We start from the raw sequence: 14,622 nt of genomic DNA on the forward strand, positions 1-14,622 counted from the left end.
GAGACAATTTTTTGAAATTTTTTTCTGTTTTGTGTAAGTAGTTTTGTATCCTTGTATCCCGAGAAGTACCCCCCCCCCCCCCCCCCCCCCCCCCACACACACACACACACACACACACACACACGCACACGCGCACACACACACATTTGAGCCTTTTCATTGTGCCTTTCTTACAATCCTTTTAAAAGCTGACTTTATGTGCGGCAATGAAATAAAAACAACAGCAAATGTGGGATTTGTCCTGCAGAGGGCAGGTTCGTGTTATTTTCCAACATGCGTCAGTTGTTGGTGCACTGGATGGCTGGGTTGTAAAGAGGCAGTGACACACGCACACGCGCGCGCACACACACACACACACACACACACACACACACACACACACACACACACACACACACACACACACACACACACACACACACACACACACACACACACACACACACACACACACACACACACACACACACAAACAGTGGACTGGAGCTCTCAGCAGAACAGACACACACACACTCCAGCAGTGACAGTGAGCCTGTGGTGGAAATAAACGCGGCGGACATTATTCTCATTTATTTATCTGCCGGCGGATCGGCTGCTGCTCGAGGGAGGAGAGGAGCCGAGCTTTCTGAGAGGACTGCAGCAGCCACGCAGAGGGAAATACAAGCATTTGCAGACAGAAGAGGACGATCACTGTGAGTTTTGATGCATGTTTTTTTTTCTACTCGTCGCTGCTGACACGGACTCTGACTTTCACCTCTCTGTGTTTTGGGTTGAAGTAGGAGATAAAAAACAACAACAACAAAGCTGCTCTTATCATTCAGTGGAAATAATTCCTCTGATATTAAGATCAATTTCCCCATGTATAAAAATGGAAGACCAATTTTTTTTTTTGCGTGAAGTCATGATTTCTTCTTTATTTAATGATAGTGAACGTGTGCTGTTGAAGGCAGTTCAGTTTCCCTCCAAACCTTTTCAACCAATTCCTGCTGGAAGCACTGAGACACATACAGCTTTGTTTACTGTGTGCTGTATTTGAGTCTGGTGGGATTCTCTGTTTGCTGTATCAACATCATGCTGCTGTTTCCTAATTTATGAGGAAGTGTTTTTTGTTTGTGTGTCTGCGGCTGTGTCTGGCCCATTCAGACAGAAACATGTCGTTTGATGGGAAATGAGGCAAGGTTGTTTCAAGATTGCACATGAGGGGATCAGAGAAGGAAATAGTGACCGTGAAAATGGCAATTTGACTTTTTCTTTTTTGAACACCCTTCAGTGGGTAGAACAATGTTTATATTACATTCTGCTCCAGGGTTTCTGCTGCTGCTATAATATTTTTGTATGTGCTTCACTTCAGATTTGAGATTGTCTGTATTCAGCTCCTGTTCCCTTTGGTGCATTTCTGTGTTCACCACTGGCTTAACTCACTCACCTCTCAGTATCTATCACATTATCACTGCTTTTTACAGTGAGGCGCTACATTTCTCCCATCTGGATGTCAGCAGTTCACAACTCCCTCTACCCTGATTCAGCCCACCTCTGCTTCTGATAGACGCCATGAAAGAGAGACAACAGGTTTTGGCATATGATCTAAAAATTATAATCTGAGCTAGTAAAATCTTCATTGATTGCCATCTCATGAGCCTGGGTTTGAGTAAAACACAAAACCCTTGTATATTCAGTTAAAAAAAACGGTACATCTGCAGGGTGTTTGATTTTCAATGTCACTTTGTTAGAGGTGCAATGGTGTTTCTATTTCCACCAGCTGGGTGGATTGAATAATACATTAGCCCATATTTAAACCTCATCATAGTCCATCTGTCTGAAATGTAAAGTTTGTTCGACATTGTCCTGTGACTGTGTCTCAACTGAACATCATATCTCCAACGCATATCATGATTGTTTTGAGAAATGAGGACGAAACAGACAAACTGCTATTAAGTAGCGATAAAAACAAGAAACGTGAATCATACAAACATTGCAGACCAAAAGGACAAACCTAAGGCAAAGAACAACTTGTAATGTTGAACTATCAGTGTGTGTTTTTCTTACGATCCCTGTGTTTCCTCATTTGCCTGGGGGGATGAGGACTCGACCCGGGTTGATCGGCTTGCGGCACAGTACATTTGAAAGGGAAAGCAGCTCGTGCAAATCTCCTGCCGTCTCTTTAGGAGTGACACCTGAGCTCCTATCGTGTGCCGCCTGCAGCCCCTCGCACTGATATGTTGCTTATCGGAGTAAAAAGCATCTGCGTGTTATGTAATATTTTCCACCAGAGTAGCGGCAAAGTGCCTCGGCACCGCAGAAGTAAAGCCTTGCTGATCTAAGGGGCTTTGGGCGACTTGCACGATCTGCCGATACGTTTTCCAATAATGAATCCATTATTTGTGCAAAACTCTGTCAATTTTGCTCCCCAACCTTTAGCTCAGAGTGATCGAAATTAACCCTAACCCTTACGACCTCACCCTAACACTTATGACCTCACCCTAACACTTACAACCTCACCCTAACACTTACGATCTTAACCCTAACCCTTATCGATCAATGCTTGTGTGATCAGCCAATATGTGCTCTAATCAAGGATTCATTATTTGTACAGCATAATCGGTAGGTCGCGCCCGTCACCCCAAAAAGCACCATAAACTGACACAAGTCATTTTTTTCTTTTTTTTGACTCACAACTCTCTTTGTCACCATCTCCACTGTGGTGCATCTCACTTTGTGTCAAATTAGCAACAAGTTGATGATTTCTTTCGCTGCAGATCTTGATCACCAACACTGTAACTCAAAGCCGAGTGCCACCTTTTCTTATTGCCAGTGTTTTCCTTATCCAGCTGCTTGAGGTTCCTGTGAAGAGGTAGCACGACACTTACCAGCTGGAGGGATTTTTTTTTTTTTTTTTTAGTGTAGTCTTGTGATTTTGGGTCAAAGAGCACTTTGTGTACTGTGCTCATACAGTACCATGAGATCCTAGTAGTGATAGGACCGAAATAGCAAGCATATGAGCCTCATTAAGACAGTTGCATAAGTCAGTGCCCTGAACAGTAGTTCTCCAGCGCCGTCCCTCTCTTGCTGATAGTGGTTCAACTGACCAGTGTCCACATGGGCGTGGCTCCGTATCGTCTCGAGTTACATTCTAGATGTTCTGATAAGACAAAAAGCCCATCTGTGTTGTCATAATGTAATCTGCCACCAGTTAAAGTTTGTCTTTCATGTGATTTCTCTTCGTGCTACACCTTAATTTCTCTTCTCGTACCCCCACTTGTATGTAGTCATATACTGTGTTATATATGTTGTTTTTGGCTAATAATCTCAGGTCATCCGCTCTTTAGATGTTTATTTCATCAGCTCAGTTGCAGCAATAAACACGTGATCACTTTATTTTAACTGCAACTCCTGTAATTGACAAGTTTGCTATTAATCATCTTGTCGCTGTCACTCGCTGTTATTAACTGCTGCTTCTTTGTTGCACGTCATTGCCAGGCTGTTTGGCACATCTATCAATGATTACCATGTTATTGGTTAATCTAACACTGCGTTCAGTTGATCAGATGTTAAAGTCGCTATTTAGGACAAGATGTGAAAAAAGCCTTTGAATCCAAATGAAAAGTTTTTTTTTTTTTTTTTTTATATAGTCTGGATGCATTTACATGCCTTTTCATACTATATTGTCCAACATCAAATTTAATCAAGCTCATACAGCATCTAATGTTCAGTTAGAGTTGATGAGACATGTAAGTGATGTATTGAATCGGACATAAAAATACACGCGTCACCCTGCTGTTAAAATCAGTGAATCATAATTTGTTTTGGAAGTTCATATCCAGCACTGTGAATCAGAGCACCGTGGAAGAAAGCTCTGAAGCATAAATACTATAAATGGGCCTCAGGTTTGACTCTATTGATCTGATGAGATTGAAACTCCACACCTTTGTGAGCAGTGCTGCGTGGGCGGCTCCCTCTGGCTCTTATCTGTTTTATTGTCCTCTTTCATTGGCTGGCTGCACTCATGTCAGCACCTATTACACACTACTGATTGCCTCCAAGCCTCCCATTAACTTACCTTGCTGCACACACATACATGATCACTCTAAAGCTTGTGTTTTTTTTTGTGAGGAGCAGAGCCTGTCATTTTCCAAGTCACAGAACTATAAACTAAATTTTTGAGTTGTGAAGCGCAGAGAAACTAGTGAAAATAAGGAAATGGCGTGACGACAACTTCAGGTTTTTTTTTTGTTTGTTTTTTTGATTAGGGGTGTTGACTTGAGACTGCTGTTTCATGTTCTGTGGTTTAAAAGATTCTTGAAGAAGATTCTTTCATTTTCCATTCACTTTCTGGAGCACAGATGCATTTATACCTTTAGATTTAGCTGCATTGACTGTACAGCTTCGCTCGGTTCATCTTATTTATTCTTTGCCGGCAAATCAAAGGTTTTATCAGTCCTGCTGTAATGTTACAAGAGAAGTAGACGTCTCTGTGTTTTATAGTGTTTCCATGTTACAGAATGTTGAATTTTGTGAGTATAGATTCAGAAGATTTTTGTACTTTACTTTGCGTAACTTTGCAGCTTTTGACGTTATACACACAGTCACAGACCACAGGCAGTGGTTTTAGTTAAAAGGTCAACTGAGTATATTAAAACATGAAAAAGTACAACAAACAAGGCTCTAAAGAAAAGTTGTTTTTGTTGGATGGTGTTTAGTGTAACATTTGAGGTGGACGTATTCACCAAGTCTTGGTGTGAGAAATGGCAGATATTTAAACTTAGTTTAGTAAACACATACTTTAAACATTTTGAACCTACATGATAGAAGTCATATTGCTGCATTGCACGATGGCAAAAAAAATAGAGTGCTTGTTCAGTCTCTGTGGATAGACTTTTCATGCATCCTCAAAAGTTAAAAGACAAATACACACGGCATGTTATGCAATCCCAATTATGTGACTTGACACATTCTTGGCTCTCTGAGTCGTTTTTCTGCCTTATTGGCGTCTTTAATTCATGTTCATACAGACTGTGATGTGCAAGCCCGTCGTCAAACAGTCTCGCCTCTGCGTTAGAGTAAAATGGTGTTCATTTACTTTCCGGCAGCTGAACGCGGATGCAGGACTTCCCAGAGTTATCGTATCCATCTTAATGACCTCAAAAGTGGAGGAACCTGCTCCGTGGCCTCGCAGCACGTCGACACCAGCGTCTGAGAGTTCAAAACAGGAGGGCTGCAGTGATGCTTTATTATTATTCCGTGTTCACGATCGGTTGTTTTGTGACTGCTGGCAGAGCGGTTGGTTTGGCAGCCTTGCAGGAATTCAGATTATTCGGAGGTTGTAATGTTTGTTGTTGTTGTTTTGGCTCACTCAGTCCCCCGTGTATCCCTCCCCACTTTCCTGCCCTGATAATTGTGAGGTTTGCAGGGGCCCACTTAGGAGACCCTCGGGTGCTGGAGTGAGAGAGCAGGACCAAGAAAGGATGGGTGAAGACAAACAAGCTGGAGGAAAAACAAAGAGTGGAGAGCTGACCAAATAAAATTCTTCCCCCTTTCCTGTAGCAACCTGTTACTCCAAATCAATAATGGCAGGGCAATAAGCACCGCTGTTCGTCTCACGGCCAGCCACTTGTAAGAGTGAGATGACTCGAAAACAAACCCGTCTGTCTTGGTTGACAAGACCTTTGCAGAGTTCCATTTTGATGGGCTCGGCCATCACGGACAAGTCTGTGCTTTGTTGTCTTTATGCATGTGACCATGTTATCCACGTGAGGAGCCGGGGATCGCTCGCCAGCATATTGAGCATAATAAGTCTGCTGTCATGTGGTCTCGTCCCGGAGAGCGTCGCGCTGTGCTGTGTCGCTGCGTCGAAGCGGCTCCTCTCTGCGTCAGCGTCTTTAGAACACATCGTCTGTTTTCTTTCCATATACGACCCTCTATATTTCCCTCACCCCCTCCATTCCCTCAGCCGAATCACATGACTCTCTGGACACAGAGGGTGACCTCCTCCACGCTGCTCCTCATGCAGAGTGGAACTCCAGTGAAACACTCTTTGAATCACAAAAACGCACAGACCGAACCTTCTCCGAGACTTTCTGGTATCCACTTCATCAGGCAAAGTGAAATACAGTCACTCTTTTCTTCAATGCAGCAATCAACACCACAATTGTTTCATTTCTCTCCTGCAAGAAAAACGACTTGGCACTGATGGACACTGATGGATCATGGGAAGCAACACAGCTGTGCAAAACTTTACATAATTTCCTTTGTTTCTCCTCCTCCACCAGTTCATCTCTGCTTCCAAGAGTCTCAAACGAAAGGTCAAAGTGCTCTGTCAGTACTTCCCCATGCCCCAGGTTACTGAAAGGTCAAACACCATTATCATGCACAACAATTTCTATAAGTACATTTAGAGGTATAATTACAGACAGTGCTACATCTCACCCATGCATACTATTGAATCTCTACTAGAAATATAATCTCCAGATTGAGGATGATGCGATCCTCGGTACACACTGTGCGTTCTGCTCTGTCTGCACTCGGTAATGCATCATGGCTGTTTCCAGTGCATCGTTACCCATTATTTAATCCTGACTCATTCCTCATTTCACCAATATTTTGCTTTCTTACTATATCTTTAACCAACCAAACTCTCGTTATCACTGCCTTGGCGTTTGTGTCCATCACTGTGGTTGTTCAGATAACTTCATCATCAAGGGAAACGAAACAAAAACATTTTCAATAAAACTTTTAAAGATTGATTCGCGCTTCCAGTAGTCATAAACGTTAATCTTTACTTTAGTCATCCTTATTGTGCACAAGTTAACATACTTGCTCAGTCTACTCTACCCCTGTTGCAAAGTTGTAGGAAGCCTACTAACATTGAAAATCAGGATAAACTCTGCAGAGGACTAATCTGAAATAGTTTTGGCTTTTTTTTTTTTTTTTACATATGTAGTACTCTTGTTTTTGATTGGATGCTAAACCACAATGTGTACGAGGCTCAACCAGGCTTCGGTAATGTGGGTACAAATTCTAATATATTAGACACACACACACAAAGCTCTGCAGTGCTGCACAGCGCCTTGTGTTCACTGATACAATTCATCACATTTTGTCCCGTCAGAGAGATGATAACAAACAAACAAACCTCCACAGGACAGAAAAAAATACAAAACAACCCAAACTAATTCATTGGTAGAAAGTGTGTGAAAGTTTGTGTTGTATCCTTTTAGATATAGAAAAATTGCACATCATAATATGACGTTTGAATACTGACTGTTTATAGTAGTGAATTACTTGAAAGAGATTAGCAGAGGCAGCGATAAAAACAATATTATATAATATTTTGTTCTTTTAGTTCCTGTGAACTTGGTTCAAGGATGAAAGCTACTGAGTTGATAAGGCCAATCCTCCTCTAGCCAAGCTAGTCTCACCTCCTGTGCATCTTTTTTATTGTGTCCATCCAAATCCAGATCTCTGCTTATCTAACATCTCAGTGTGGGATTGTGGAGGTCATGGTAGCCCAGCGGTTTAGTCCTCGGCACCCTGCACTGCTGCTCTGCTATTGATTCTACATTAAGTCTCCAATCTGCTGAAGTAATTCAATAGCATCTGGGGACTGAAGCAAAGCAGAGTAAATTGGGAACCTATATGAGGTATCTGTGTTCCTGTGATGGGAATGGTGGGACTCGTCACTGACGTCTTGGATAAATGTGAGGAAGTGTTGTTCTGTCTTTGTCATATATCAGTTTGTAGAAATACTTGATATTCAATTGTTGTCTTTTTGCTTAGTTTGCAGATGTTGACTGATCTGTTTGACTCCTGCCTTGATCTTTGATATCACAACCATGGCGATCGTAAAGGGACCATTACAGCTACTCAGACCTTTTGACATATCAGATTTATTTGATTTGCACAATGGTCACACCAGAAGCATATCGGAAGCATATTTTCCTTCACTTGGCGAGCTTGGCTGCAGAGCTGTTACGTGACTTCCTCGGAGGCTCAGTAGCACCGTTGGCAAAAAGTGAGGAAACCTTGGAGGAGATATGGCATGAGAGGCAATGTTTGATCTGCGCTCAAGTGTGTTTGTTTGAAGGGTGGTAGAGTTTCTGACGAGGGTGTGTTCAAAAACAAAGAGACAGCTGATGAGAAGAGGTAAGTAAGCAAAGTTTAATTATGTAGCACCTTTTCAGGGAAGAATGCTTGACAGGGAAGAAAAATAAGGTGTGCAAAAAGTACTTTGTTGACCAAGTCGGAATGTTGACAAAGAGCCGGTCACAGCTGATCCTGAACTGTATTTGCCAAGGGATTTTCCAGTGGCAAAGGTTTTGCAGTGTACTGGACATAGTCTTTGTCTTGAAGCAGTTTAAAATGGTATTTCGAGCCAGAGTTCCTCATCTTTTCACTGTGCAGAAGCAGGTTTACCATGAAGTCTGTGACCTTGCTTGACTTTCCCAGAGCCACAGGAAAAAAAATGATCCACAGCTTCCCTCCTCTATACGCGCCAGGTCTAAGTGCTTTATTATTCAGATTTACACTTTCAAGTGTAATGTTTCTTTTTCATTGATTGGTTGGGTCACTTTACCCATTTGTTTCTCTTCCAAATCCAAACCACAAAACATCCACCCTCTACAGAAGCATTGATCTGACAAGAGAGCATTTTTCTATTTGGAGGACACGGTATTATAGTTGTGACCTGCAATGTATCGTTTTACATGCTGTGTAACAGCATATAAGTGCACTCTTGTATTCCTGTTTGCCACTGCTATTTGCAGTGAGAGTGTATGACATTGGTAAGACACAGCTGCTTACAATCATCCCTCCGTCCATTTTCATCTACGTGTCTGTCGGTCTGTCTGGCTTTCTTTTGTGAACAGACAAACAAGAGAGCCGCTGTTGTTCTCTCCAGCTGCCGGCCTCTCGCAGATTGTTCTGGAAACAGTCTGTTTGATTGCTGGCTGGGTTCTGGGGTCAGGTGAGAGAGAAAGAGAGAGACACAACTCATTGACACAATTCATTTTGACACTGACACTCTGGCCAGGCCTGAGCTGAGAGCCAGATGGGCTTATTAACATTCCTCGGGTTCAGAGCACATATCCAGTCAGAGAGTGTTACAGCTCAGGTGGATCAACACCTTATTGCACAGATTCACTTCTACTGACAGAACTAATAATCAGTCATATATACATTTATAAGGTCACCTCAGTTCAGGTTAAAGCTATGAGAAGATCATTGTCTCTGCAGTCAGGCTGAGTTAATGAACTGCGCGTGTGGGTGTGCGTGTGTGTGTGTGTGTGTCTGTGTGTGTGTGTGTGTGTGTGTGTGTGTGTGTGTGTGTGTGTGTGTGTGTGTGTGTGTGTGTGTGTGTGTGTGTGTGTGTGTGTGTGTGTGTGTGTGTGTGTGTGTGTGTGTGTGTGTGTGTGTGTGTGTGTGTGTGTGTGTGTGTGTGTGTGTGTGTGTGTGTGTGTGTGTGTGTGTGTGCGTGTGTGTGTGTGTGCGTGTGTGTCCCTTCATAACAAAGACAGGATATTATTATAAATGTGATAGAAAAGATATAAATGCTGTTTCAACCAAAACAAAGATAAACACATACTGCAGTGAGGTGAGGAGCCAAAACCTGTCTGGTGTTGTCTCTGTGTTTATAGCAACAGAGGAGGCTATGCACAGATAAGGGGGGGAAGTCTGGAGATAGGAGCCGAGTATCTGCTTCATTCTTTTCACGTCTGACTTATACATATGAAAGTGTACTCCTCTCAAGGCACATGACTATTTCTTTAATCAAAGGTGTCACACAGACATACAACCAGCATAGTTTTGATAGCTTTGATAGCGAAAGTGTTCCTTATGCGTTAGTTGTTCAGCAGTGGATTAAACCAGAAGCTCCTGAATCACTCTTGATCTTTACAAAGCCAGTAAATATTTGTCTCATATTCGAAACATGTGATGGAAACCAAAACAAAACTTGGTCTTCATTGTGGTACTGATTGAAGTTGTTATCTTCTGTCAAGAGAGACAGGAATAGGTATTGCACATCTAGTCTTGTGTGGACAGATGAATAGGGGACGTAGGGAGTTTGACACAATCTTGGACATCTGCTCAAGTGGGACTGTGGGTGCACGCCCTTTTTCTTATAATTACAAATAATTGAAAGATGAGTGAGTTGAGAATTATTAAAACCCACATTTGTGGACCTGAGCACAGTACAAGTGCAGTGACAGTTAATTAAAACAATGCATTGAGTAAGACTGAATAACCATAATAAAGTATCTGAGCCCATGAATATTGACCTAACCAGGTTTCCAAAGTTTTGTGAGTCATCCTTTGTTAAATGCACGTTAATGGATATTAGTCACGCGTTTTGGCAGATCTAATTAAAAATCTCGACCTGAAGTGAGAGTAACCGGGGTTTTGTTGCAGGAAAGGCATCTCGCATAAAAGTTAGCCAAGTCTATTGTCCTTTACCTGGAAGCAGCCAAATGGACATGTTCTCATTTTCTATGTATTTTAAGAGCCATGATCAACTGATGAGTCCGTGCTCACGTTTTACAGAAAATCAAACACCAAGTCTTACAAGACTGTCTAATGGAGTGGGCAGTGAATGCATTCATGCTTGAATGTTGTTGTTTTTTTGTTTGTTTTTTCTGAAATGGCTATTATCAGTTCGAGCCATTCTTACTTGGTGGGATAAATGTTCTGGTGGTTCCTCAGTAATCAGGTGACTGGAGAACGTCGCTCTGCGGGCACTGACAAACACAGAGACATTGCGTAATACTCGAGAGGGGGGGCTCAGAGACCAGCAGGTACATTTATATGCAGATGGTGTGAGGACTGCACACTTGCCAGAACTTGTCAAGCACGGTCCAAAATTTGCTAGGGTTTAAATCAAGCGTTTGCTCCTCACTTCCATTCCCCGTGTCCTTGATTTCAGAGAACACTGAGGCACAATTTCACCGAGTTATGTCATTCTGCCTTAAATCCTTTGGGGAGGGAGGAAAGAGTCAGATCACGGAAATTAGGAGGCAGAGGGAGAGACGGGGAGAGGTGCAGGGAAATTAATAGAGAACATTTAGGGAAATGAGAGATGTGTGTTGTGTAGAGTGAGGCTGCTGTTGTACTGCGAGTCTGCGGATCACTTCCAGCCCTGGGGCTTAAACCTCTTTCACATAAAGTATGCTCACACTTATAGTTGGGCTTCCTCATGAATTGTTATGAAGTGTTTATCTGACCTCATGAAACCTGGAAAAATTGAAACAGAAAAGTTTGCTGCGATGGAAATCGAGGCGATAAATATTCTAAAGTACAATCTTCACTTGTCTGGAGTGGGGATTGATGTGACCAGCGGGACAGTGTGTATTATTCTAATGAGAGGATGATTGTTACACACAGATGTACACAGTTCATGAGTCAGGAGTGACGGTGATAGCTAAATTGCCTCTGCTGTAAGGCAGTGATTAAGAGCAGTGCGACGGCATTAAAATGGCCTCAAACTGAAAGCACACAAGTGTATCGCAGTTAATTAAAGAGCTTTTGCTCGTGGACATATTCCCTGTTGTGCTCAGCCTGCCACATCTCAACGTTTCAGCAGATTTACTTACTGTAATGCACTATCTGACAGCAATATTTTGCCCTGTATTTTCTAAGCATAGTGTGATTGTGATTTTTTTTTTTTTTTTTTTCTGCACACTTGCAAAGGGTCCTGGGAAATCTCCCGATGTTTGCTGAACCTGTCAAACGAGAGTCGTTGCCCTGATCGCTGTTTGTCAGGCACAGCTTTTCCTGAAGCAAGGTGAGTTTGTGTAATGTACTTCTCAGCAAATTTGGGTTTTTTTTTATGAGCTGTGAAATAACTAGCTGTTACTTGGGTCTTTTTCAGATGTCAACAACAACAGAAAATGGGATGGGAGGGCCTTGGAGTACAAGCAGAGAGAAAACATACAAGAAGGTGAACTCCTCTATGAATATAAGAGTCTCAGTGTGCTTGGTTTTATTTGCCTGTTATGGCGAATATGAACATGGTCCCATAACATTTATTTTGGAATGACGTTGTTTAGAGCCAACAAGTCCAAAAGGCCATTAAGTCTGAGTCATTTGAGTCCTTAAAATGTCTTTCGAGAGCACATAATGTCCGACCCCTGCCAGGGCCAGCTGCCAGAGATCACTCAAATGCTGGTTACACTTGTTTTCTTTCTTTCTTGCTTTCTTTTTTTTTTTTATACAGATGTCACTGCTCATGGCAGCTTGTTTTAAGATTGAGCCATCACAAGGCTTTCTACAGAACCAAACTTTGTTTGGGTCAGAACTATGAAGTCAAAGGTCTCTTTGTGGCAGCCATTCACACAGTTACACCACCAGTATATTTATGTCCCAGCCTGTTGAGGTTGTTTCTGTGGAAAATATTCTAAACAGAACTTATGAGTGGGCCTTTCTTTTAATTTTGGTTTCTATGCTTTTGCTTGGTTTAATTTAATATGTTCAAACTGCTATTTTTTTATTACCATAACATTTTTTTTACATGCTGAACAAAGTTGTTGCAGCCTTTGTTTTACATCTCAATTATGACACTGGTTGTATTGTATGGCTGAAGTGATTTATGTCATTGATGAATTTACATAACAGTAACACTGCGCTGCAGCCAAGATAATGTGATGTTTTCTCTTACATTTTCCTCTCAAAGACCACGTCGTCAGCCTTGAAAGGGGCTATTCAGCTTGGTATTGGCTATACAGTCGGTAACCTCACCTCCAAGCCCGACAGAGATGTGCTTATGCAAGACTTCTACGTGGTGGAGAGCGTCTTTCTTCCCAGGTCAGTGCTACGTCACGTCACCACGTTCAGGCACAGGCACACAGCAAGACTCTTTTACTGTATATTGTTTTAGAAGCACTGTCTTAGCCGCCGAGTTAATTGTCTTGCAAAGGTTTGCGCCCTGTCATCAGAACAGACCTCACAGTGGAAGAGACGCTTGCATAAGCTCAAGGTTATTCATCTGCAGGAGCTGGTGAATCAGAAAGCTGCTTCATTTGAAACAGATTATGTGTAGGTGGTAACAGGCTGCTCCTTGACTGTGACACTTTTCTGGTTCTGTAAAGTGAATGAATGATAAGGGGGGGTGAAGACCAAGTTCAAATGTTACATGTCAGGGTCTGGTATTAAAAACTATAATTAATCCCACTCAGTGAAAAGTGCGGGCACTGGACATAAAGTCCAAGGAAATTCCTCCTCCGCCGCAAACTGCCGCCATCATCATTTCTGAACAAAATGAATTTATCTTGTATAAGTCATGATGCCAGGATCAAACAATTTTAATGGATTATCCTGACAAGAATTATGAAATCAGCTTACTGAGTGCCTCTTACTGCCACAGTGCAAAACATACATCAGTGTAGCGGCAGCCCTGTCATCTTGGGCTGTCTTCACAATTACATCATCAGCTTAAAGAAACATGTTATATATTGTGGCACTACTATCAACACAGTTCTTGCTCCGACACAAACTCTAAAACATTTTTACAGCTAATCCAGAGGCTCCCAGTTTCAGTCCTTGCAGAGTTTCTTGGCTGATGATACAAAATATTTCCTTATTTAATTTTTTCTATTTTAAAGAATACATACTGCTATCATCAGGTATAAACCCGTGACCTGTCCAGGATTCCCAATCCTAATCCTAACCCTTCCCTAAAATTGTAGACATTTTCATTATTGTGTTTAGTCACAGTTTCGCCTTGTTGAAGGAATGATTAAAATTTCCCATCCCCGCTATAGATGTTTTAAAATATATGGTTTGCCAAGGTATATTTTCCTGGGTATTTTCAAAGTTTTGTCACATTACATAATTTAATTTAATCATTTTGCAGAAGGCAATTAAAACTTTGACCCACGATAATACAATCTAACTCCACCCATCTTCAGTCACACTTTATCTAATGCAGGGTTGCAGAGTGCTGGAGCTGATCGCAGCCGACTATGGGTATAGTATGCTCTTGACAGGTCACCACTCCATCACAATGCAAACACAAAGAGTCAGACGCATGCACACTCGCACAACAACTCACCAATGAGCCTCAAAGGAATGTTTCTACACTGCGGGGGGAAATGAGAGTTATCAAACCGGGGATTTTTGTCATTGTGAGGCAAGGTTGCTAACCATTACACCATTTGACATTTAAGACGGGTTTTTTTTTTTTCACATAACATAGAAATTAATGTACAGAAGTGTTGGTCGGGAAAATTTTGTTGAGGGTTTGTGGATAAACTGATAAAAACTTAGATCAGTGACGACTGTTCTTAAGTTTCAGGAAGAGGATTAGACTCGCATCTCAGGGAAAGTGCACCAGGATATGCAAACTCAGTCTGGTTTATTCAAAGCTGGCCTTGACACACACGATGATCTTTCATTGTTTCCTGCCTCTCGGCAACAACCAAACATAACCAGCGTTTTGACGATGGCACCGCAGTGACAAGTGTTGGAAAGACAATAGTCTTTGGCTCTGTGAGATGTTGAAGTGCAAAAGTAAGAGTATTGTGAAGGGAGTGTGTTCTGTTATCATCCTCAAGGTCATCCAGCATGATTTTTAATTCAACTTGCAAATGAAAAGTTTTTGTTGTCTTCCAGGCTTAACATTTCCCCGTGAAAAAATAA

At 41.9% G+C, this 14,622-nt stretch overlaps 1 protein-coding gene across 1 annotated transcript in view; it reads left to right on the top strand.

Moving 5' to 3' along the window:
- The first annotated feature begins 554 nt into the window (after positions 1 to 554).
- pip5k1bb (phosphatidylinositol-4-phosphate 5-kinase, type I, beta b) overlaps positions 555 to 14,622 on the top strand; it is a 35,853-nt gene continuing 21,785 nt past the window's right edge. Inside the window, exons 1-4 of the mRNA XM_080498895.1 lie at positions 555 to 692; positions 11,677 to 11,770; positions 11,858 to 11,926; positions 12,659 to 12,789. Coding sequence (XP_080355021.1) covers positions 11,858 to 11,926; positions 12,659 to 12,789 — 200 coding nt within the window. The 5' untranslated portion in view covers positions 555 to 692; positions 11,677 to 11,770. The remainder of the gene's footprint in view (positions 693 to 11,676; positions 11,771 to 11,857; positions 11,927 to 12,658; positions 12,790 to 14,622) is intronic.

Source organism: Blennius ocellaris, assembly GCF_963422515.1.
Source record: "Blennius ocellaris genome assembly, chromosome: 7".
Classification (NCBI taxonomy): domain Eukaryota; kingdom Metazoa; phylum Chordata; class Actinopteri; order Blenniiformes; family Blenniidae; genus Blennius; species Blennius ocellaris.